Source organism: Silurus meridionalis, chromosome 17 (assembly GCF_014805685.1).
Source record: "Silurus meridionalis isolate SWU-2019-XX chromosome 17, ASM1480568v1, whole genome shotgun sequence".
NCBI lineage: Eukaryota > Metazoa > Chordata > Actinopteri > Siluriformes > Siluridae > Silurus > Silurus meridionalis.
In genome coordinates, this window is record NC_060900.1 from 21,309,970 (window position 1) to 21,333,665 (window position 23,696).

General features: G+C 39.5%; 2 protein-coding genes and 1 long non-coding RNA gene across 9 annotated transcripts in view; 2 read left to right on the top strand and 1 right to left on the bottom strand.

Moving 5' to 3' along the window:
• Positions 1-1,167: 1,167 nt before the first annotated feature.
• Positions 1,168-10,262, top strand: borcs6 (BLOC-1 related complex subunit 6). 4 transcript variants are annotated; one of them, XM_046872153.1, is made up of 6 exons: positions 1,168-1,249; positions 3,439-3,923; positions 5,827-6,295; positions 6,476-6,639; positions 8,967-9,050; positions 9,161-10,262. In XM_046872153.1, exons 2-6 carry the CDS (start codon positions 3,450-3,452, stop codon positions 9,284-9,286), a joined length of 1,317 nt encoding a protein of 438 aa, XP_046728109.1. In that variant the 5' UTR covers positions 1,168-1,249; positions 3,439-3,449; the 3' UTR covers positions 9,287-10,262. The 4 variants fall into 4 exon arrangements, with proteins under 4 accessions (XP_046728109.1, XP_046728110.1, XP_046728111.1 ...); XM_046872154.1 differs by having other exon boundaries at positions 6,479-6,639; XM_046872155.1 differs by having other exon boundaries at positions 5,827-6,154.
• Positions 10,263-13,789: 3,527 nt separating this feature from the next.
• si:dkey-72l14.3 (Glyco_hydro_56 domain-containing protein) lies at positions 13,790-21,471 on the bottom strand. 3 transcript variants are annotated; one of them, XM_046870497.1, is made up of 6 exons: positions 21,332-21,470; positions 16,877-16,924; positions 16,238-16,792; positions 15,722-16,117; positions 15,479-15,568; positions 13,791-15,328 (listed from the first exon to the last, which is right to left on the bottom strand). In XM_046870497.1, exons 3-6 carry the CDS (start codon positions 16,736-16,738, stop codon positions 14,777-14,779), a joined length of 1,539 nt encoding a protein of 512 aa, XP_046726453.1. In that variant the 5' UTR covers positions 16,739-16,792; positions 16,877-16,924; positions 21,332-21,470; the 3' UTR covers positions 13,791-14,776. The 3 variants fall into 3 exon arrangements, with proteins under 3 accessions (XP_046726454.1, XP_046726453.1, XP_046726452.1); XM_046870498.1 differs by lacking the exon at positions 16,877-16,924 and having other exon boundaries at positions 13,790-15,328; positions 16,238-16,496; positions 21,332-21,471; XM_046870496.1 differs by lacking the exon at positions 16,877-16,924 and having other exon boundaries at positions 21,332-21,471.
• A 163-nt stretch (positions 21,472-21,634) lies between these two features.
• LOC124400438 overlaps positions 21,635-23,696 on the top strand; it is a 2,418-nt gene continuing 356 nt past the window's right edge. The window contains exons 1-3 of one of the 2 annotated variants that reach the window (XR_006928385.1): positions 21,635-21,737; positions 22,672-22,790; positions 23,012-23,696. The exon at positions 23,012-23,696 is cut by the window's right edge and continues 356 nt beyond it. This is a non-coding gene — a long non-coding RNA (uncharacterized LOC124400438). Of the gene's footprint in view, positions 21,738-22,409; positions 22,482-22,671; positions 22,791-23,011 lie in introns of those variants that run through there. The other variant, XR_006928384.1, reaches the window with a different exon arrangement.

Genomic DNA, 23,696 nt, shown 5'->3' on the forward strand with positions numbered 1-23,696 from the left:
CTTTTGGCCGTTTGAGCTCATGGGGACATTTGGATGATCTACACTAAAAAAACTGAAACATAACAACTGCAGATTTAATTTAAAATAATAATAATAATAATAATAATAATAATAATAATAATAAGAAGAAGAAGAAGAAGAAGAAGAAGAAGGAAAAATGTGTCAAAGGGCGTCCTTTTGGTTACTTGGGTTAAATGTTGGGATTAGGGTTAGCATTAATTAACTGTATTAAATTAATTATATCAATTGAAGGTCCTCATTATGACAGAAAGACAAACATGGGTGTGGACCATGGGTCACTGTCAGAGTCTGCCTTAGCAGTGTGGATTGGTGGTAATAACAGACTATTATATTTCATAGTCAGTGGTTGGGCCCAGGGCTCTGGACTTAAACCAAAAACTGATCCATGGCTTGGAAAGACCATTAAAGCCTATAAAAATAGATATAAATATTCTTTTTAGCCATAAAAAGCTAAACAAGGACTGTAAAAACCTTCTAAACTTTGTATCACTTGTACGGAGACATTCAGAGCTAAAGCACACTGGGTTTTAGTGCTGAGCTCTATGATAAGTCAGCTGACTGGCGCCATCTTTGGCCACATGATGATACTACAAATCATATAATATATAATACTATATATGTAATATATAATATATAACATGTATACATGTATTTTTTATTATATACTGCTTGGGGTGATTTTTGGTGATCTTTTCTTGTTGATCCTGTTAATTAGAAATGTAAAAATATATAATATATTAGACGTGAAGCAAAGTGATTAAGTTGTTTCAAGCATTAATTGTATTCATATGTTCTTTAGCTTCCAACCATTTTTCTAACTATTCAGGTAGACAGATATCTATCTATAGATAGATAGATAGATAGATAGATAGATAGATAGATAGATAGATAGATAGATAGATAGATAGATAGATAGATAGATAGATAGACAGGCAGGCAGGCACTCAAACAGAGACATTATTTTTTTACTATTACTATCTTTATGACCCAGTTCCTTTCCTAACTAAATCTTCGTTCACATTTATCTTTTTAAAAAAGTGGCGTAGAAAATATACAAAACGTAATATATATATAAATTTTCACTCAATGGTGTCGAAAACTAAACTTAGACTGCTTCCATCACAGTGACTAACGCGGAACCAAAGTTTCATCCCGGTTTTTACACGACGGATATTTACAACGGACTTAGTTTCCTGGCAACCTTCATCCTCGGGAAAGAAGTGAAGAGGTAAATATTCATCTGGTTTGTGTTTCACGGCTTAGTGAAAGTTAAGGGTAAAATATTTTGATTGGCGGAAGACTAACAACCGTTAAGTCTTGTATTAAGTTAGCGAGAAGAGACGTTTCAGGCCTGCTGAGCGAACGCCAGGCTCCACAGCCGCCCTGCTTCCCCGCGTCAGTCCAGAGGAAGGGCTACTTGCTGTCAGATGATTCGTGTGGCAGCAACATTGATATGATTTTTACTTCTCCTGAGCTTTAAGTGAGTTCTGTTTGCCAGGACTCGGGTCAGGAATACAAACGCGCTAATCATTGCTCCAGTTTGTGTGTTTAAGGTAATTCTGTTGGCTATTGCTAGCTGGCTAATGTCGTCATTTGATTTCAGTTCCTGAATCTGGCTCACTATGGCTGATCAAGAAGACTCGGTCACGTGAAAATACAGTCAAACAGCTGCTGTCACTGGAAATATTTTAGAATATTTTTAGCCCTGAACTTAAAGAGCAGCTCGTTGTGGATGATGTGAACTAAGTGTCATGAAAGCTGCGGTGGGATTCATTTCAGCTATGGCAGTAATCGTGCAGTGTTATTCAGTAGTTCATATCAAGTAAACATCTGTATATTATTACTAGATAGTTGAGGAGTTTTTCTTGCCGTCAAAGCATCAGTGGGGATTTGGGTGTCTGAGGTTTCAACTAGTAGTCCAACGTATTAACCGCATCCACATGTCACGTGGCATAAAGTACCACTCAAAAGTTTGGATACAACCTTATTATGCAGTGTTTATTCCTGTTTTGTATTGTTTCCAACACTGCATACACACCCATCCAAACTACATCCACTACAAACTACGAAAGAGCATGTATAGAATAATGTAGTCACCAAAAACATGTTAAACAACCCAGAATATATATATTTACGATTCTTTGAGGTAGTCACCTTTTGCTTTGATGACAACTGTGCATCCTCTCAGTCAGACTCATAGGGTAGTCACCTGGAAATGTTTTCCGACAATATTAATGTAGTGTGGAGTACTTGTTGGCTGCTTTTCATTCACATCGATGTCACTTTTAACAGACATGGTAGTGATAACCTAAAATCTTTGGACTCATTAGGCCGAAGGACAAATTTTCACTGATCAAATGGCGATTCCTTGTGTTTCTTAGCCCAGGCAAGTCTGCCTGTTGTTCTTCCGAATTACTTTTTCTGCAATTCGGCCATGAAAGCCTGACTTATGCAGTCTCCTCCTGACAGTGGATGTTGAAATATATAACGATTAGGCAATAGAGTCAATAGAGAAGTAAATAACACTGATTATCTCTTCAACATGATTCCTGTTAGTGGGTGGGATTTATTAAGCAGCACGTGAACATTTTTGTCCTCAAAGTCTATGTGTTAGAAGCAGGAAAAAAGATTGTGATGTCTGGATGACTGGGTTAGAGCATCTCCAAAACTGCAGCTCTTGTGGGGTCCCAGTCTGCAGTGGTCAGTATCTATCAAAAGTGGTGCAAGGAAAGAACTGTAGTGAACCGGCGACAGGGACATGGGCAACCGAGACGTGCTGATGCACGTGGGGAGCGAAGGCTGGCCAGTGTAGTCCGATCCAACAGACGAGCTCCTGTAGCTCAAATTGCTGAAGATGTTAATGAACAAAATGTTTACTTGCTGCCTAATATATCCCACCCACAGGTGCCATGATGAAGAGACAATCAATGTTATTTAATTCAACTGTCATTGGTCATAATGTTATGCCTGATCTGTGCCACTTGAAATCCGAGAAGCATTTTTGTACACATTTCTGCAGCAGAGGTAGCCACACACAATCATAAAGGGATACACAATCATAAATCTGTAAAGGGAGAGAAAGGGATGATATATTGTGCAAAATGTCTATAATAATTATGTGTGCATATGGTGTGGTTAAAAAAGAAAACATACAGAACCTGTAGATTCAAGGTAGGTGAAAATTATAAACTGGCACTTCTAACCCTATGAAGAGAAAAAACGGCCACCTGTTTCACATATTTTGCAGCGCACGTAAGTGAGATAAGAATTGTTTTCATACTTTTGTTCCGAACATCCTTTCGAGGAAGCAGCGATGATACTGTGGACGTGCAAAAGTAAACTCACAATGGAGATAGAGCTCTGATAGAGTTTACGATAGCGGCATACTGATACAACATTTTTATTTTTCTGATGCAGCAGGTTGAGGGATGAGCCACTCCTCTGGGACTGGCCCCAATGTGCTGGAGGAGACAGATGGGACAGACAGCCCTGACTCTCCAGAGGCTTGCAATTGGGCAGCCACTAATGGCTCCTCGACCTCTCGGGTGCAGAAGTGTCGTGATGGAGTAGCTCGTCTGGAGCCAGACAACCAGGAAGGAACTCCTGAGACTCGCACACACCCGCCTCACAAAAGTAATCCTGCGTGCAGACAAACACACACAAACTCAGCGTCTCACACCAACACGGATGGCCTCACACATACAGACACACACACGTCTCACTCCCAACCAGTAACCAAAGACAGTCTTTACATGGAAACCTCCATTTTGCCACACACACAAGCCAGTGATGGGTGGGAAGGAGTAGAGGAGAAGGAGTTCAGAAATGGGAAAGATGGAAGAGATGGAGAGGAAGTGGAAAACAATACAGAGAGTTTGCAGACCGCAGACGTAACTGTGCAGGTGAGAATTTAGCAAAGTGTTGAATGCACACTAATTCTTTTGCTGAATACGGTCCAGGTTACAAAAGCTGACTTGTTTTCTAAAACCAAAAATGAAGCATGATCCTGACCAATCCCAACCACATTCAATATTTTATTCGTTAAGGTCAAAATAAAACGTGTCTATATCCATAAAGTGTTTCATTTTTGCATTGTAGACCTGTAGAAACCTTGTTCTGAAACCACACCAATCTTATACCCTTATCAAACACAAGGCCAACAGGATTGCGCCACAAGTACTTGGAAGAAATAATACTGAAATGGTTTATAATACACTGTTGCGCAACATTTTTACACTATCCACATTTCACAGCAAATTCGTAGCAAGTCATTGTAGTCTGGACTATATATGGGCACTCTGGTTTTTACCACAGGTGGCCTGACACCAGTTTAATGCTGGCAGTGGTGTAACCAGGCACTAATTAATTTGGATGAGTCAGGAAGAAAATATGTAAAATAAAATCTTATAGTTCGATGTATTGATATTGTAGTGGTTCAATTTGTTGTCGTTACATGAGAAAAGTATTGACATTCATCAAATGTGTTTGGTTTATGTTAATATCGCTTTATAACTATGTTTTGGGGTTTGTATTGTATTCTACGGTATAGTGGTGTTAGTGTATTGTCCCAAGCATATTAATTATTGTTATGTTGTGTTCGGAATATTCATGGTAGGATAAGAGTCAGGTTGGGGAAAATGGTGTTCACACCTAATCTGTGAACTAAAACACTGACCCATTATTACCTCTAGATGTTTTGAATAACTATGTTGATTAAATAATTTAGAGTAATTGTATTAAATTTTACAATAAAAATGGCAAATTGTGAAAATTAATGAACTTATACGCAGATTTGGCTCAAGAAAGTGCAGTAAAACCTCGGTTTGCGAGTAATGCAAGTTTACGGGTGCTTTGTGGTACAAGCAAAAGCGTTTTGTAAAATATTGCATTGGATTGCGAGCGAAAATCCGATATACGAGCATCGAGGAGGAGGAGAACAAAAAGAAGAAAATCAGTTCGGCTGATATTAGGAAGGCATGTTCGAAGTGGAAGTGCAAACTTTTTTTGAGAAAAATCACCCAAATAAGTGATTAGAGTGGTCAATCTCTTTAATGATAATGCAAAGTCACATTTCCATGACCTATTAAAAAGCAGACAGAAACAAATGTCATTGGAAAATCTTTTGATTCTAGTTAAGAAAAAAGAGAGTCAAGTGAATAAAAAAAAAAAAAAAAAGAATTTTAAAAAGCGGAAGTTTAGTGAAAGCAGTGATTCGGGTGACAGTCTTCTCAAAATCATAATAGAAGAATACTCTCCTTCCAAAAAAGAATCCTACTCCTTCTCCTGCTCCACCTCCACACCTCATTTTAGCCTCAGCCTCAAGTCTTCTCAAAGGTACAATAAAGATCAGGTTTATTTATTTTATATCTAATTTGACATCAGTTATAATTGTATTATTTTCTGTATATTGTACTGTATAGTTTTTTTTTATATGAAAATCTTTGGGTGTCTGGAACGCATTAAATTGCAACGCAAAAATCGCTCCGATATATCAGCAAATTGGTTTGCGAGCACTTTTCCGGAACGGATTATGCTCGCAAACCGAGGTACTACTGTATTACAAAAGTGAATGCTGCTTGCATTAGCAAACCCTTGACCCCTGAGATGTTTTGGGATTGGCCAGGATTATGTTATCATTTCAGGCTTGTTTGCTTTGTCTGACGGTCTTGAGAACTGTAACAACCCCGAATTTAATTTCGCTCTATGCTCATTAGCAACAAGAGCTTGATCAGCTTGCAGACTTGGAATTTAAAGTTAAAGTGTCTGTAAAGGGTGATGTGCATTCGATCTTCATTGTCTCGTCAGCCAGTAAAAGAGGCCACCACTGAAGACTTCACCACATCACAAACGCCACCTACAGAACCAGTCGACTGTAACTCTCATGATGATTGCCATTTGTCGGCTTCCACGCCCCCCGACCAGGCCCCGCCTCTGGTCCCGGTTCCTGCACCCAGTTCAGCACGTCCTGCGGTGCTTCCAGCACCTGATGATTGGCCACGGCCGGCTCACGTGATGGCAGAGGTGCGGGTGCGTTCTGCCCCTGGACGGGAGCGGGTGGTGCGGGGAATGCAGGACAGTAAGAGTCTGGACGGCATCAGTGAGGCGTGCGGAGGCGGCACACGGGCTGCAGCAGGTGAGGGCCGTAGGGCCACTATTTCCAGCGCTTTAGAACTGGAGGGCACAGTGAGCCATGACGGAGATCTCACTCACTTCATCACCAAGAACTTGGAGCAGAAAATCAAAATGAGTTCCCGCCCTAGCCTTGACACCGACTGTGAGTGTGTCTCCTGTAATCCCCATTCACATTCCGACTGCAATAGTATATGACTTCAGTAACTTGTTAGTGTTGAGAATAATTTCAATCATTATTTACTTATTTATTCATTAACAGATTTACCTGATTATTATGAGCTCCAGAGATGTACTAATCAGCATGTTTGTGTGCTGTGTGCAGCAGACTGCTCAGGCCCAGTGGTGCAAGGTCGTGGTTCATTTCGTCGGCCAGCTGACATCCCACCCATAGACCCCAGTGTGCTCCTGGACCTTCAAAAACACACACAGGAGGTTGCACAAAGTGTGGAGATAATGCTCCGCAGCCTCAATGGAACCATCCAGAATGTAAGCTTTAGCACCCTAGAGCACAAACACAACCGCTATACTGTATATATACATACACAGATCCCTTTCACATCTGCTTAAAGGTCAATGCATCACTGATCTAATTTGACAAGTCGAATAGCAAGTGTGTGCCACACTACCCCTTTGAGATAGCTTCAATACGTGCACAAAATATGGATATAAAATATACCATTCTCTACAAATCTGATTAGTCTTAGAGCTGCCAGTGCAACGCCAACACACAGTTAAGTCAAGCTGTTCAAAAAAGCTTTTCAAACCGCACAGCATGTACTAAATATCCCTAAATAGTATTACAGATATACCACTGATATGCTATTTAGTAGTGTAGTGTGCACTTTCTAAGTGTGAACCTCTCCAACGCTGTAATAATCTACTTTCATTATGCTATTATTAACGTAGAATATCAGCTTGTCTGTGCTGATTATTAACAACAAAAAAATACAGTATGGAGAATAAAACCATCACTTTTTTAAAGACACAGATTAGTGGATCAAGTATTCAAATATACATAAACGCGAACCAACTGTCCTCATTTTATCTGTTTAGCTGAAACCAATTTACAACTGATCTATGATGCACATTCCTCACTGAGGACGTATCAGATGATTATAATTCCAATATCCAAAAATTAGTTTTGCTATACTTTTGATTATATTAATCCATTTCACTGTCACTTTTTTTCAGCTCCCATTCTCTCTCGCTCTCTCCTTCTCTCTCCCACTCTTTTTTACTCTGTAGACTTCTTTCATGCCGCCTATTTGAGATGTGATCATGGTTTATGTACCTAAGCTGGGAAATTACATGTATTTTTGTTTCCTGACTTAGTGATCAGCATCCCACAACATTAGATCTGTTGATTCTTCCACGTATTGGGCTGCACTACAGTCTGTCCCCTTTCCTGACATCACTAATCTCTCAAATCCTGTTGTTACAGAACTCTTGTTAAGACTCTGCTGACACTATACCTTACTTTACCTCTGAACTTTGTTCTAGCACTGATCTTACTGTTTATGCCAAGGCCCACTGCAACCATTTGATAAAGTACACAAGTCTGGCTCACTCTTTTTTTTTCTTTAATAAGGTCAACACCTGTGTTGCTGTTGTCTACGTTTCCTTCTTAAGATGCCGAGAGCTCAGTAAAATAAGCTCTCAGTCTGCTCAGCTCCTGTGATACAGATTTACATAAAAAAATCTCTCACCTTGACCTCTGTTCTTTTTATTTCTAGATCACATCTTTTCTTCTGCTCATCTGTTATTTCATGCCCTATCTATTAGTTCGTTAATGAGCCTCTTGATTAGTTTTGGGTTCTATCTGAAACTTCCCATTGATTCTCCCAATGTCTAAAAATATTAGACCCAGTTATTATTTTAATTCACACTGCCTGTAAGAATGGTGGAATTACTTTTGCGACTCCGAGCATTGCACTAAAACAGCTTGTATAAAGATCTGTACTGATTTTCACTCCGCTGACCTTTTCTGCCTTTAGTGCAGCCTTTGATGCATTGACTCATTCTTATCTGTTTTCTTTACTTTTCATTGGAATGCTAGACTCTACTCTTATCTCCATGAGAAAACTTATTTTGTATCTATGATGAACATAAATCTTTAATCACTCATTGCACAAGGAGTCCCTCAGTGTTGGGATCTTGGCCTGTGCCAGTTCATCCTATGCTTCACTTTTTCAAGATTTTTGGTGACCTTTAATCTTAGATCCAATATTAGAATTACGAGCACCACAGCATTATTCGCTACTGCAAATTAACTACTTTTCTGCTTCTTTCTTTTTTTTTTTCTTTCTTCACTTTAGTTTCATAAATAATAACTCATACTCAAATATGGTTAAAGCAGGTCTCTTAAAGCTTCTATAATGTTAGATATGAAGCTTCTATAATGTTCGATATGAAGCCTCATGAAGTGTCCATAATGTAAGATATGTAAGAAATAAACCACTTGAAAATCTGCTGTTGTAGGACTGATGTGCTGGAGTTAGTACCATGAATTTCATTGATTTGTTATAACAACAGTCCAGACTTTATAGATCCTGGTGTCACTTAAACCATTTCTTTCTCACCTTCTTATTTTCTTAGTTCTTGTTTGTCTAAATAATATAGAATAGACTGTATAATAGTTTATTATTAGTTATTCCTGATTTTTAAAGAATATTATTTTCTTGTATGAGAGAATTGCAGGTTACGCTGAATAAAGGCTTCTGCAAAATGGATTAATGTAAATGTAAGAAATTGTAATATTTTCAACCTTAATTTTTCTCCTTTCCTCATTTAATCATGCCTTTCTCTTTATACAGATGACAGCATTGAGTGTTGGTTATATCCAGACATACCGAGACTCTGTGGACAGTTTGGGAGAGTCTGTAGATATGAGCATAAAGGTACAAGACTTTTTTACTCACCCTGTTAACTTATTTTATTACTGACCTCATTATCTGCATTATCTTCTTATTTATGTTCATGAGATATTTTGTTGCGCTTGTGTTTGTAGGGAATGTACACACTGATGGCACGTTGTGAGGAACTGGATCGCTCCATGCAGCCCATTCAGACGCTCGCGGCCCAGATCAGAGACATCAAACGCACGCTGGACGCTCTGGAAGCCATCTGCAAATAATAATGAGCACGACTACGCTCTGTAGCTCCAGGAGATGCTCTGCGACAGCTCCGCCCTCTGCTAATTATCACGCGACCGAATCACTTTGCTAACTATCTCGTCTCCTAGAAACGCTCCGTGAGCGCTGCGCTCCGACTCTGCAACACCTCTTAATGGCAGCGATCCTCTTGTTGTGGCTCCACCCCTTAGAATGATTGGAAAGTGAAATAGACTCTAGTGTTTAAACTCCGTCCAATGGATTGACGTCGCAATCACGAGAAAGCGCTCTCTCTTTTTCTCTCTATCTTTTTTCATCTCTTTGAATGCACGATACTGGGATTATTTATAGTGCGTGCGTGCGTGTGTGTGTGTGTTTTAAAAGGCGAGTTGTTGATGGCATTAAAGTTCTTTAATTAGGTCAGATGTGCCACATCTGTATTTGTTGCTATGGAAACGTTCTCAAAGCCATTCTCTGTTAGTGTGCTTCTCCCTCTGGGTGTTGGTTAGTCTACAGACTGGATGCTTTGTGTTCCTCATTTTCATTGTGACTACTGATAAGTTCTAATTTAGTAAGTTCTACTAACGACCTAGTAATCATCCTGAGAGTTTTGGACCTTTTGTTGCCACGGTGACAGTCATGAGGGACATTAGCACCGAGGCTAAACTTGCTGCCTTTTTTAAATGAACCCTCAGACTAAAGGAGGACGTGTGAGTAAAGCAAGATTTTAAAAAACAGGCCGAGGGAATGAAATGGAGTGCTGGAGAGTCCCCAAATGCCAGCCTTTGTCCGTTTCTTTCCGTGTCTGCTTCCAATACGGCAATTTAGTGAACTGTCTGGCATATGTGTGTTTCAAAGAATGCAATATAACAATAAATTTACTAGAATTATCCAGAATCATACTTAACTCGAAATCTTTGGCTTTGTCAAGCAAATGCTGCAAGTGTTTTGTGAAGCTAAATAAGTAAATAATTCTGAAAATTAAATGGGTTTACAGGACATTGTTTTGAGAAAGAAACCATGTGTAAACAATGTTCGGCTTCCATAATGCCTCAAAGGTTGTAACTTTTTTTTTTTTTTTTTTTTTTTTTAAATATATGTAACTGTTTTGCATCTACATTAAATTCTGGAAATGTTAACATCCAGGATAAGGAAAAATAAATGTTATTAAAAAAAAAATTATATATATATTTATATATACAGACGCTCCCCACTTTCCGAATTTTCGCAGGTATGAACAAACCTGTCCTCAAAGTGAAATTTGTTTGGAAAAATTCAATTCGAAACGACGCTGGATAGCGTCGACCGTAACGAGTCTACATGATGCGCACCGAATTGTTTACTCGATAGTATTTATAGCACTTACATCATTAGGAGAAATGCGTAGTCATTAACCAACACAGTAACAACTTACAAACAAATTCATGGTACGAACGGTCGTTTGGAAAGTAACTCGTTCGTTACGGTGGGGAGCGCCAATAGTTCAACTCATTCTCTTTCATTCATTCATCCTTTAATCACTCCATCCTGGTTAGAGTTATGGTGAATCTGGGGCCTATTCCAGAAACACTGGCTATGAGATCGGATGACACCAAGGACTTTTCTCACAGTTTCTCAAATTAGAACTATTAAACTCTATACTTATTATAATGCATCTGTAAAACATCTTTGTCCTCTGTCTTAAATGGCTTTTCTTCATTTGTTCTTATTTATTTGTAAGCACACTTTCCATGTGCACAGTAAGGATAATGGTGTGTACTAAGCAGTTCTGTTGATTCTAAAATCGAATTACTTTATTCATGGTTCATAAATTGGGTTGTTAAGTTTGAAATTTATCAACAAAACAGCCGAGCTGTTTGAAAGAGTTGCATGGCACAAAAGTATCATGGGAACTACAGTAGGAATCATGTGATGTGGTCAGATGAGAACACAATTGGACCATTTGGTCATGCAGCTGGTTCAACCAAACCAGCTTGACTAACCTCTAAAAAACAGGAAAATATTGGCTTTAAATAAAACTACAGCACTAAAATGGATTTGTGCAGGGTGGCTTTCTGTTCTGTGCAATCTGAGGGAAGGCAGTGTGTTCACTGTGATCCAGGCTAAATTTGTTACTGAAGATGAATAAATAAAAGAGTGGAGTGTCCCCATATGTTTGAACTTGAACATTACAGACTACTACTCGTGGAATGGTTACTTTTGCGCAATATTTCATTTTACATTTACACCCTTGTCTCATATATACAACTGAGCAGTTGAAGGTTAAGGGCCTTGCTCAGGGGCCCAGCGATTGCAGCTTGTTAGTGCTGGGATTTGACTTTCTGATCAGAAGTCCAACATCTTAACCACTGAGATACCAAAAAAAGTGCTTTATACTTGTCACATTACAGCACAGTGAAATTCTTTCTTTGCATATTCAGGGTTCAGAGTGCAGGGTCAGCCATGATACAGCAACCCTGGCACACAGAAGGTAAGGGGCCTTGCTCAAGGGCCCTAGAGTGGCAGCTTGGCAATACAAGGGCTTGAACCCCCAACGTTCCGATCAGTAACCACTGAACTGCCAGCACCCTGGCTCAGCCAACTACCCCACTTCCAATTTAGTTCTTTTTGCTCAATGCCACAGTCGATTCACTGTAGCCAAAGGGACTTGGCTTGTTGTGCAAAATCCATATTTATTTTAAAACTCTCCACAAGGAATTAAAATAGGACTCCTTCAGTAATCCACAATAAAGTGTATAAAAAAAACAACAAGGGCTAAACATGAAGTTTTTTTCAGTGTGCCAGCTACCACATACGAACATTATCCCTTCCTAATTTCATAGGGTGCCCTTTCTTTTATCCTCCGAAAATCTTGTCTTGTTTTTGTGGATTGTTTCTTTCTGTGATTTTATTTAGAAGTGCAGTAACGTGTGCTAATCAGTCAAGTCTCATTTTTGTGTGTCTGCTCCTTAAATTGTTTTAAGAATAAATCTGCAGTTTGATAAATGAGGCACGCTGTGTCTAGTCTTGGTCAGGTGGCATAAAGAGCTACAGCTATGGTACAGTAAAGAGTGAGACTTGAGTGTGAATTTCAGGTGAATTCTCTACGCAGATCGCAATCCTGCCAGCTGACTTCTGCATTTGCCTCAATCTCTGCTTTATAACATCTTAATTAGAGATGAAGGTGTATGCGTGTGTGCACGAGTGTGTATTCCCTCTTGAACTCTTTTACGGCTGAACTTGAGTACAAACTGTAAATGTAAGCACTGTTGATCATCCAAATACTTTGACCGGGATCACTACTTGGAAGGCTGTAATAAAATGTGACTTTTTATAATATGCACATACTCTGCCTTCAACAGGGTGAGAGACGCTGAAGATACACAACATGGACATAAGCATTGGGACGTCTGACTTTTCCAGCCATATGTATTTTTACCTCAAACTGTTGTAAGGTTACAATTGTATTAGAAGTCTTTGGATGCGGTGGCATAATATTTTCCCCTTATCTCACAAGGAGACTTAAACCTGTTCTAGCATGACAATGCCCCTGTGCAGCTCTATAAAGATATGCTTTACATGGGTTGGAGTGGAAGCTCTTGAGTAGCCTGCGAAAGAGCTTTGACCTCAACCCTACTGAGCACCTCTGAGATTAATTGAAATGCTGACTGCACCTCAAGCCTCCTCACCCAGACTTTTCTAATGCCCTTCCAGAAGAGTGGAGGTTATTATAACAGCAAATGGGGACTAAATGTGAAATGGGATGTTCAAAAAGCACATACAAATGTTATAGTTCGGTCTTTACAAACCTTTGTCCATATAGTGTATGCCTTTGCTTTTAAACACTGTTTACTATTGTTCAGTATCATTTCATGCTGTTTGTGATGGTGTAGCAGATGGTTCAGATTTGCTGTAAACACAGCTAGATCTGTGTGTCTGTCCCAGATTAACGATAAGACAAAGACTAAACACAAGATTAGAGGTAAGTTTGGACAGCTTGAACAGATGGACTGATAGAGGTGACAGGACTGGCTGACCGGCTCTGCAGCATTTTGTAAATCTGATGATGCACTTATCGGCCTTCCTCCACCAAATACGGGTCTTTTACTGGATCACACGTGCGCACATGCATGACAGACAAGACACTGGCTATTCATATGCACAAATGTATCCTACACTTACTTCCTTGTCTTACAAAACAATTGCACCAAACTTTAGAAAGTGGGAAATTACTATCGGTATATATATATATATATATATATATATATATATATATATATATATATATATTTTTTTTTTTTTTTTTTTTTTTCTTTTCTTTTTTGTCTTTAAATAATAGTGTTTGAGAGCGGTGCATTGGTAGAGAGTGTATGAATTAAAGTAGAGGAACTATATTCATGTCCTATTTGTTTACACAAATGCCTTTAGAGGTGTTTTTTTTGCACCTCGTAACGTTCCGAAATCACATCAAAACTTGTTTTCCTTCACAGAGCATTGCTCTTGTGTACCTCTGTGTATCTCGCACATTTGCCATTTTATGACCCATGACCGTTATCGTGTGATCACATGACTACATGACTTTCATCTAGCTGAAATCTGCATTGCAGCCATACACTAAGTTAAGCAAGGTCAGAGTGTTCAGAGGTTGTTTATTATGTCTGCGCTACTGAATAAACTTTCTGGAATAACACATTTCAACTGAAAGTCACAACTCTTCGATTTCTATGTAAATGCTTAATAGATTTTTAGGCTACTGTAGGAGTATAAGTTGGTCCAGTGCTGTTAAAGGTGTGAAAGGTATTGTAATGGATTATCAGTAAATACAAATAGACAACAACTGTCACAGAACTGACAGTGGTGTCTACATGATTGATGATGTTGCTTTTTTGCTTACACATGCAAATTAAAAGCAGCAGTCTTATTACTTTTCATGCACAAGCGCTCATTTTTGAGGTAAAGCAAAACACATATGACCTTGTCCCCAAATGTTCATAACTTGAAGCTGTTTGGTAGTTGGCACGTTCCGTCACAATGTCGAAAATGTACGGTTCCCTCATGTGCCAGCACAAGCTATGAATATAGAAATGTCCCAGGAGAAACCCGACTGTTTACATGGATGCCACATTCCCAAATGTCTTCTTGCACCATATTCTGCTGAATAGAGGTAATATGAGTTGTGACTCATAATTTACTACACTTGTCTCTTGGTTTCAAGCAGGAAGACATGCTACGATTAATTTTTTCTATTTTTTTGTGGTAGCCTAAGCACAACACAAATATTATAGATCCACACTAGCACAGGTTTAAGCTAGTTTTATTTAGTTCAGGCCTTCGTTGTCTTGACATCTCTTTGCTACCATCTCTACAATTTTCCTTTCACTTATGTCCATTGTGGAAAGTGCTATAGAAATAAACTTGAACTTGAACTTATATAGAAGTTATAGATAGTTTTGATGGACAATTCAAGCAAAAAAACAAACAAGATCAAGGCCAAATGGTTCCTCTTGTAAGCCCCATCTGTCATAAAGCAAGATTTAGAAGTCAAAGTTTATGAGTCTGAAGAATGACAGAACACAGAAAAGAATGATGGTGGCGAATTGTGTGGGGCCTCCACTTTTTGATGTTTCTTGTTCAGCAGGCGTTATGAGAGCCACTGTCTTCTCACTATGCACAAGTGTTTTCTCAATCCCTACAGTTTGACCTGTCCTCACAGTATGAGCAGCAATATTGGATGGCTTTAATGTGGGCAGTGGCCTCTGACCACCACTCTCAATCCCAACTGACTCCTGATCAGCAGCTGCTCCTTCCAATGCCTCAAACAAATGGCAGTGAAAGTTCTGTCTCCAGGCATCCAGGTAATTCGGGGGGAGTTGCCCTGTTGCACGGACACCCTCTGCTCCCTGGTGCAGTAGCAGGAAGTGGGCAGGAGGAAGGTGCAAGTAGACAGGGTCTTCTGGTTTCTTGCGTACGCAGCGGCCAAGTCCCTTGCAAAGTGAGATGCTGCAAAGGCGCGTTGCCATGGTTACGTTGACAGCATAGGGGCCCAGAACCTCTTGCACATAAGATGTAAGATCGAAGCACAATTTCTGGTGGACAAAAGACATACTAGTATGTTGGTGGGATTTTGCACTAATTGGGGGTGGTAACAACTCATCAGCATATTCATACATTTCATAAGCGGACGGATGGACTGATAGAAGACTGTTGACTAATGGAGCCAGTAGATAGATGATTACCTGTGTTTTAGTCGGAAGGAATCTGTCCCAGATAACAACTCCCGCTGCACCCATAGCAGCACTCTCTCCTACAGTATTCACCAAATTAGCCTAGAGTACACAAAATACACAGTTCACAGTTATGAACACAATGGATACACACAACACACACTACTAGATGCACAGTTCCAGTCAGAAATTACAAAGTTACCCATTACCATTGGAACAGAAACCATATGACTTGATTCCTAGATAAATTATTACCTCAGAGAGAAAGCTACTGGAGGAGATGTATGTACTCTTGACCAGTGGATAAACAGGAAGCTCAAATGTAGTCCCTGCTAAAGCGGCCACTCTTAATGCCTCTTTAATTTGATTGGATGCATAAAGCCATGCGCCCTTGGTCCCTTCAGGAAATTTCTCCAGTGCAAGGATGGGGTAAAGTGCATCACTTTGCTTCCATAGCCACATGAGCTCATTGTTTAGTGCCATCTCCACAGCAGAGCAGCGGCCTGTGTAATTTTCCAGCAGAATCTGAGTAGAATCTGAGTTGTAGCAGTTCGGGTACGAAGCCATGCCCCACAGCCTCTGTGGACGGAGTCTCTTTAGGTCTTTCAAGGTCTCCATGAGTATGATTTGGGCTGCTGCTTCAAAGTCAACCTGGCAGGAAATGACATCAGTATGTCGACATTCTGCTTAAAACAAAATGGGTATACCATTGAATGACAGATATGGACACAAGGTAGCCCTGTGTGTTTTTATTTGTGGTAGCAGTTTCACCTGAGCCCATTTCTCCACTTCGTCTGCACTCCAGTCTGGGAAAAAACCCTGAAGTAATGCTCGCGAAGTCCTGAGATACTTCCTCTGATTACCCCGGTTTCTGGTCCACTGCGGCTCCCATTTCTTCCATTTCAGCATCCCAAGCCCAGGTGCCCCAGCCTGTGGCAAAGTTGCTATGAGGTCTGCTTCAACTTTCTGGAGGTGGTGCTCCAGGCTGGTGTGCTGGGGAAGGCCACCATTCACAGGCTCTCCCTCTGCACTAAAATACGGGTAAAGACCCAGTGAGTCCTCGTAAAATTCAGCCACACGTCCCTCCCATTCCATCCCAAAAGCTGCTGGGTCAGGGCGGCCAAGACAGTCCCTGTTTGGTACAGCCCAAAGAATCAAGAAGGGCTGACTGGGGAGAAGAGGAGAGCGAGCTGGTCCACCAATACACATCCAGGAGACAATCAGGAGCAGAAGGAGAGGGAAAATGGGGTTGGGGGTTTTTCTATGATCCATGGAGGTGATTGCTAAGTTTCCTGGAGCTCATCTAGACCCTCCCTCTAACTTCACCTAAGACAGAGAGAGAGGATTATAACACTAAGCATGTGCTCTTTTAAGTATCTTTTGATTGATGATTTATCCAGCGTAACTTACTGTATAAGTGCTTTGTAGTCTCCAGCAAAAAATATATCTTAATGCGCTCTGCAAAACAATACTATCAAGCTAAAAAACTGCTAGAAAATAGTACAACAAAGTAGCACATCAACACATACACTACAAGTCACTTTATTAGTGCTGCTCATTTAAATGCTTGGTAATGTTGGTGGTACTCAGTCTTTAATCAGACAAATAGTGACACAACTGTTTGGCATATCAGGGGAGATTCATATGTGGTTCTTTCCCAAACTGTTATCACAAAGCCGAAGAAACACAATTGTATAGGGTGGTGATGCAGTAGCATGACATTTTCCCACCATTTGAACTAGGAGACCCAAACCTGTTCCAGCATGACAATGGCCCTGTACACAAAGCAAACTATATGAAGACATGCTTTACATGGTTTAAAATATATCCTGCTATAGATTTCTGACCCCAACACTATTGAAAACCTTTAGGAACGCTGACTGCACCTCAGGCCACCTCACCCTACATCAGTACCTGACTTTACTCAACACACTTGTGTCTGAATTAGCAAATCTCAAATCTCCACAAACACACTCCACAATCTAGTAGAACATTTTCCTAAAAGAGTGGTGGGAAAATAGAAGAGCAAATTGAGACTAAATGTGGAATGTGATGCTCGAAAAGCACAGACCATCTTTGGCAATATAGTGTACATATTTTCAAGGTTGTTTGTTTATCTGAAAATGTAAAACTGGGATTTTTGCCTTATAATTCTCAATAATGTCCTATGGGATGTTTAAAGCATGTCAATCCTAAAGCACATGAGAAGGAGCAAAACACAGGATATTTAGGGGCATCCTAATAAGATTATGCAGTGTTGCCTACGGTCAGAGGTAATGACTCTTTCCACTGATGTATACTTTATTTTTTGGTGTTATTTCACAAGCTAGCAATAGAGGGCAGCAATGTGCCACACAGTACTATACGCGCGGTAGTGTACATTTGAATACGCAAATATGCATGAATGTAATATGTTATGAAAATTGGAACGTATCCTAATTGGCAATTCATGCATTTAGTCACTTCATACCTCAAACAATTCAATTTCTCTCCTACCAAAATTAATGCGTCCTTCTTTTCTAATGAGTGTCAGAAACTAAGCAAAAATTGCTGAATTTAGCATCAGAAGAGGTTGAAGATTTTGGTTTGTGATTTTTTGATTTTATGTAAAAAAAACCTATATCTTGTTTTTGTGCTACAAAATGTGGTTGATTATTCTAAACTCATGTTCAGTAAGCACTCTATACTTATATGAGTGTGAGATGGAATTCCTGGTTTTGCTACATTCATTCAGATAAACAATGTTTTTTCCTCCTCATTTTTTCCTCCATGTTAAGAAAGTTTTTTCATTCCACAAGTGGATATGTTTAAAAATGTTCCTTTCATGTTGTATTGTGGACTGAGATATTCAAAATGCGGTAATTTTATTCATGTGACCCATTCAACTGAAAAAAAAAAAAAATTACTGCAGTCATTATGTCTGATCTTTAGTTTGAGAGCATTGTTAGATTAATATGAATATCCTTCAGATTGGTTTTTTAAAGTTGGACCAAATAATCACTCAATTCTATCAATTCAAAATTACTTATTTTTTTCCGCATGCTCAGTGAAGGGGAAGTTAGAATTGAGTTAGATTTTGGTTAGATGTTTCAGTGTGCAGAAACAATTTTCAGAAATCGTTTGCAGACGCTAGTGTAGACAGAGAGTTTTCAAATCTCCATGGATTAATGTGGACATAGCCACTGATTGCAGTAAAACATCTTCATCCTTTCCTGAATGGGACTCAAGTACCAAAAGCACTTTGTCATATTTTATACTTTGTAAAAGTCAGCGAGAGAAAAAACCTGATTGTAGGATTGAATTCATTTTATTTAAACCACACTTTTGGGGCATATCAGACGGCTTTGAGTAAATGAGAGGTCACAGATCTGCAAAATGCCAGAAAGATAAGTGTATGCTTTTCCTGCTTATCAAACATGGCCACTATTTTGCACATGTGGAAAATCATTGTATTCAGGAGCTTACTGTCAAAAAATCAGCACTCCCTTCCAAACACATGCTGGATGTAGTCACTAAATCCCGCTCTGACGGAAGGGACGGCCGAGGAGAAGCTCCGTTCCACACTAACCTAAACCTCTGAGTTTAGAGCAGAGAACTGAAACTAAAAACCATAAAACATTGCTAAATTTGGCACACAGAACCGATCTGCGAAGTTTTTATGCTGCAGTACGTTTTTTAGATGTATGCCTAGAGGCTTAAGTCCTATGAGGAAACAGTAAGAGAGCCAGCGCCTTTATTGTGCCAGCAAACCTAATGAACCGAATGCAGACGCTGAATGAGGAAGATATGTGAATTGGGAACAGGATTTGATCTCGGTGGGCCAAACATTGCCTCTGTGAGCTGTCATGCTTTCTCTCAGCCCATTTTAAACTTGGCAGCCAAACTCGCTTCTGTTGATGCTAGTGATAGTTTTAGGTCACTTCCCTCCTCTGCTATAAGGAAACAAAAAAATAATGCAACTTCAGACTTTATTCCTTTGAACTAGCATGACATCAGTGTACCACAAATTGCAATTTGCAGTCTTTTATTACAAAACTCTCCATTTTGCATCACAAACTGACAGGATGACTTGTTATTTTTTTTACTGAAACCAGTCTTATTATTTGAGCAATGTTTTAGTGAAAATCCTGTTAGTATCATGCTAATATAGTACGTAAACACGGTATTAGCTTCCATTGCTATGTTGATGATACACAGTTGTATATTTCAGTAAAGCCAGATGAGAGAGATCAGCTTAACAAAGTTGAGGAGTGTGTAAAGAACATTAGACAGTGGATGCCCTATAACTTCAACTCGGATAAGACGGAAGTATTTGTACTCGGACCGCATGCAGCTCGAAGTAAACTTTTCGATTACGGTGCATCTCTGGATGGTCTTTCTGTCTCAGTGTGTTAAGCAGTCAAAGACCTTGGTATGATAATTGACCATTTCCTTTGAGGCTCATGTGAATAACATTACCCGGATTGCCTTTTTCAGCTTAGAAAAATTGCTAAAATTTGAAATATGATGTTGTTACAGGATAAGTGCAAAAATAAGCTTCAGTTCAGAATGCAGCAGCAAGAATCCTTACCAGATCACATTACCCCTGTTTTAATCAGTCTACACTGGCTCCCAATTAAATCTTGAATTGATTATAAAATAATACTACTGATGTATAACGCTCTCCTGCCGCCGTATCTGAGTGAACTTTTGTACCAATATGATCCCCCACGCCCACTTAGATCAAAAGGTGCAGGCTATTTGTTGGTACCTCAAATAATTAAGACTACAGCAGGGGGCAGATCTTTCTCTTATAAAGCCCATAGTTATGGAACAGCCTTCCAATTTGTGTTCGGGTCTCAGTGTTTAAGTCGAGGCTGAACATATTAATTTAGTCCAGCCTTTTATTGGTTTTTCTTAGGTAAAAAAGCAGATTTGGAGGCATCATGGATATAGAGTGTTCGGTGAACTGGGATATTTGTATGCTGTCGTCCCCTCACTCTCACTCGTTCACTCAGGTTTGCTGACGGTGGTGTGGTGGGCCGTCTCTTATCCCAGAGATCCCTCATGTCTGTGTTACCTTCTGGCTCTCCCTTTCAGCTATGCTGCCATAGCGAGTCTTGCCGGAGTCCCCAACTGCACAGTGTCCTTAACATTTATACAACAATAAGTATACTTAATGATCCATATATCTTTCTCTCCCTGTCACCTCTCTTCTCTCTCTATCTCCCTCTTCCTCTCTCTCTCTCTCTCTCTCTCTCTCTCTCTCTCAGTTTAGTTAAACATGTTCCTGAGGTAACAGTGACAACTGTTTCTGCCCCTCTCTTCTCCTTGGATTTGTCTGCTTTGTCCAGGCCTGCCTATGGATGGTGTTCTCTTTGATTGAAGGCCACTCTGTGCAGCTGGGGATTGTTTCACACGGCTTGGGGATCCATGAAATTACTGAGTAACACAGGAGCTTTGAGGATGGATTTGGACTGTACTTAATGTCAACAGTCTGTTACAATGACTTAGGACTACAGTTTGAATTGGATCACCATCACTGCACACCTTAACATTGTTTATCTTTAATCAATAATGGACATTCAGTGACACACGGATGAGAATGGGTTCCCTCTTGAGTCTGTTTCCTCTCAAGGTTTCTTCCTTATGCCATTTTAGGAAGTTTTTCCCTGCCACAGTCACCACCTGCTTGTTCATTAGGAACAAACTAACTCTTATAAAGAACAATCTTATTCATTCTTTGTTACCACATTATCTGTGTAAAGCTGTTTTAAAACAATTCTAATTGTTAAAAGCGCTATACAAATAAAAATGAATTGAATTGAATTGAAATTGAGGAGAAAGCAGCTAAAGGATTTTGCAAGATTTGAAGGTCAATCTTACCTTCATGTCAGCATACAGCTATGAAGAAAGGGTGATGGTGAGTTTGAAGACTTTTGAAGTTAAATATGAGGAGATATCAGGAGAGAACAAGTACTCATACTGCTGGAGGGATGGATTGAAAAAGAGATAGAAGAGATTGCCTCTTGTGCTCTGGCATAATCTGGGTAATAAGCAGGGTCACTGCATGTCACATGATCAGTCTGACTGTAATCCAATAATCCAGCAAATAGCCAAATGCACAGATGCACACACTCAAATCTCTTTATACCAAAACACACAATGTAAAATAACCCTTGAAAATTGGGCTCATCCTAGACACAGACAGCTCATGACAAAAGGTTTTTTTGGTGTCTTGCAGAACGGCATTAATAATGATATAGCTTCAAGCTATTGCAGTTGACTAAAGGTATAGTATAGGCTACTGTCTTGTGAAATTTTTTGAGTTGGCAGCATACAGTAATCCATCATACAGTCTGTTTTCCATACAGCAGGTGAATTTCCTGTCACTAGGGAGGCACACTAGAGAGATAATATCTTTAACCAGTTTTCAGCAAAATTTTCATCCCAGCTACATTTCAATGACCACACAAAAGATCTACAGCTGCTGGAAAAAAATGTAAAAACAAGACATATTTTTCTTCTTTTTTCCTACTTAATCCGCTTTTTCCTTATTGATATTTGCAATATACTGCATCTTACAATAGAAAAGGTTCTGTAAAAAACTATATCTATACTTACACTCATTTTTGTTTGCTGAAATATATTAGATTTAATTTAAATAATTTGCTTTTACTCAAATTATTTGAAGAATTTTTATTACTTAGGAATTTAAAGTAAATTTTTTTTTTACATTTTTACATTTTAAAGGAAATTGGTTTCCTTTATACATTTTGAATATTTATATTGTGTATTTTGGTATGTATTTTATTTTTTACAGACTCTTTATATTTTCAGGTCCCCATTAAGATTGGATTTACATGAAATTCTGTGTGTGTGTGTGTGTGTGTGTGTGTGTGTGTGTGTGTGTGTGTGTGTGTAAACTGAGTTGAGATTATCTAGTTGAGGTATCTGAGGTGATGCCTGCTCCTCATGTCCCGTCGTCATAGAAACGCCTCAGATGAGCCTGGCCCACACAGCGTTAAGGAACAGGGTAGGGTGTGTGTGTGTGTGTGTGTGTGTGTGTGTGTGTGTGTGTGTGTGTGTGCATGCATGTGGTAGGGCAAGTCATGACTAATGTGATTTCGAAACACAGGATGGACAGCGTGTGTGAGGGTAAATCACCCAGTTACGTGGCATGACTTTAGTACACTTTAGACTCACATGGTATTTTTTATCCTTAGCTTGAGGTACGGGTGAAGATTGCAAAGCAGTACGGGTGATGGACGTGCGGTTTGGCGTCTCCGACTGATGCGAGAGCAGATTGGGCCTGTGCTGACAGACATGACAGATAAGAGAAATGGTTTGTACAATGAAGGTCAATGGGACTTTTTGTTGCAATATAAAGTTGTCTGAATTGAAGCCTCTCACTGCAAATGGTCCATGTACTGATGAGCAGATCATCAAAAAATGTTTAAATGTTGTGGAATAAAAACTTCCTATCACTGATTCCGGTGAAACAAATACATGCTTTTTTTTATGCTTTTTTTTTTATATTGATTGGCATGGTACTTATATTCTCAGGTCAATATACGTGTGAACTGAAACACTGAAGGAAGAAAATGGAGCTGAATGCCATCTTGGGTAATTTTAGACTGTCAGCAACAGCACTGTAAGAAACAGATCGAACTCCAAGCGACAAATGGCTTCTGCATGTTCAGTCTGCTCTCAAGAAAAAAATGTCTATGCCAGTTTTTGGTATACTCAGAAGAAAATGTTTAAGTCACAGTTTAACCCGTATCAATGAATGAAATAATGGATTCCAGCCAAGTTTCAGCTAGTTTTGTCCAATTCTGAAGAGTCTAAAACAGACTTCAACTGTATGACTGGGAGCAATAAAAGGCACAGCACCACCCTCTTGTGGAAACAACTATCACACCTGGAGCTCGGAAGCCACTTCTCTGCTAAATTGAACTCTTGTGTATCAAGTGAAATGAATTAACATGTCTAACTATTAATTCTGTAGTGTATGTCCAACCAGCATAAATAAAAATACATCCTTTATTCATCTTAAGTAATCCTAGACAGTGTAATGGTCAGATGTTGCCCTGGTTATAAAGGCCATGTTCACACACTTTCAGAGATTCATTTACACCCGGGGTGTTATTTAATGTCCACCACCATTTGGCTTGTTTTTAGAACATGTTTGCAAACCAGGGAACCTGGACATAAAAAAAACATGTCAGACAGTCAGCAGTGCTCAGGATCG

What these genes read in the sequence shown, in the direction of transcription:
- borcs6 (XM_046872153.1), top strand. Translation starts at nt 3,450, where the DNA reads ATGAGCCACTCCTCTGGGACTGGCCCCAATGTGCTGGAGGAGACAGAT. An exon ending in CCCTAGCCTTGACACCGACT is followed by an intron (nt 6,296 to 6,475) that starts GTGAGTGTGTCT and finishes TGCTGTGTGCAG; the next exon opens with CAGACTGCTCAGGCCCAGTG. An exon ending in CTGTAGATATGAGCATAAAG is followed by an intron (nt 9,051 to 9,160) that starts GTACAAGACTTT and finishes TTGTGTTTGTAG; the next exon opens with GGAATGTACACACTGATGGC.
- si:dkey-72l14.3 (XM_046870496.1), bottom strand. Translation starts at nt 16,738, where the DNA reads ATGGATCATAGAAAAACCCCCAACCCCATTTTCCCTCTCCTTCTGCTC. An exon ending in AAGTGGAGAAATGGGCTCAG is followed by an intron (nt 16,118 to 16,237) that starts GTGAAACTGCTA and finishes ATTTCCTGCCAG; the next exon opens with GTTGACTTTGAAGCAGCAGC. An exon ending in TCCTTCCGACTAAAACACAG is followed by an intron (nt 15,329 to 15,478) that starts GTAATCATCTAT and finishes TTTGTCCACCAG; the next exon opens with AAATTGTGCTTCGATCTTAC.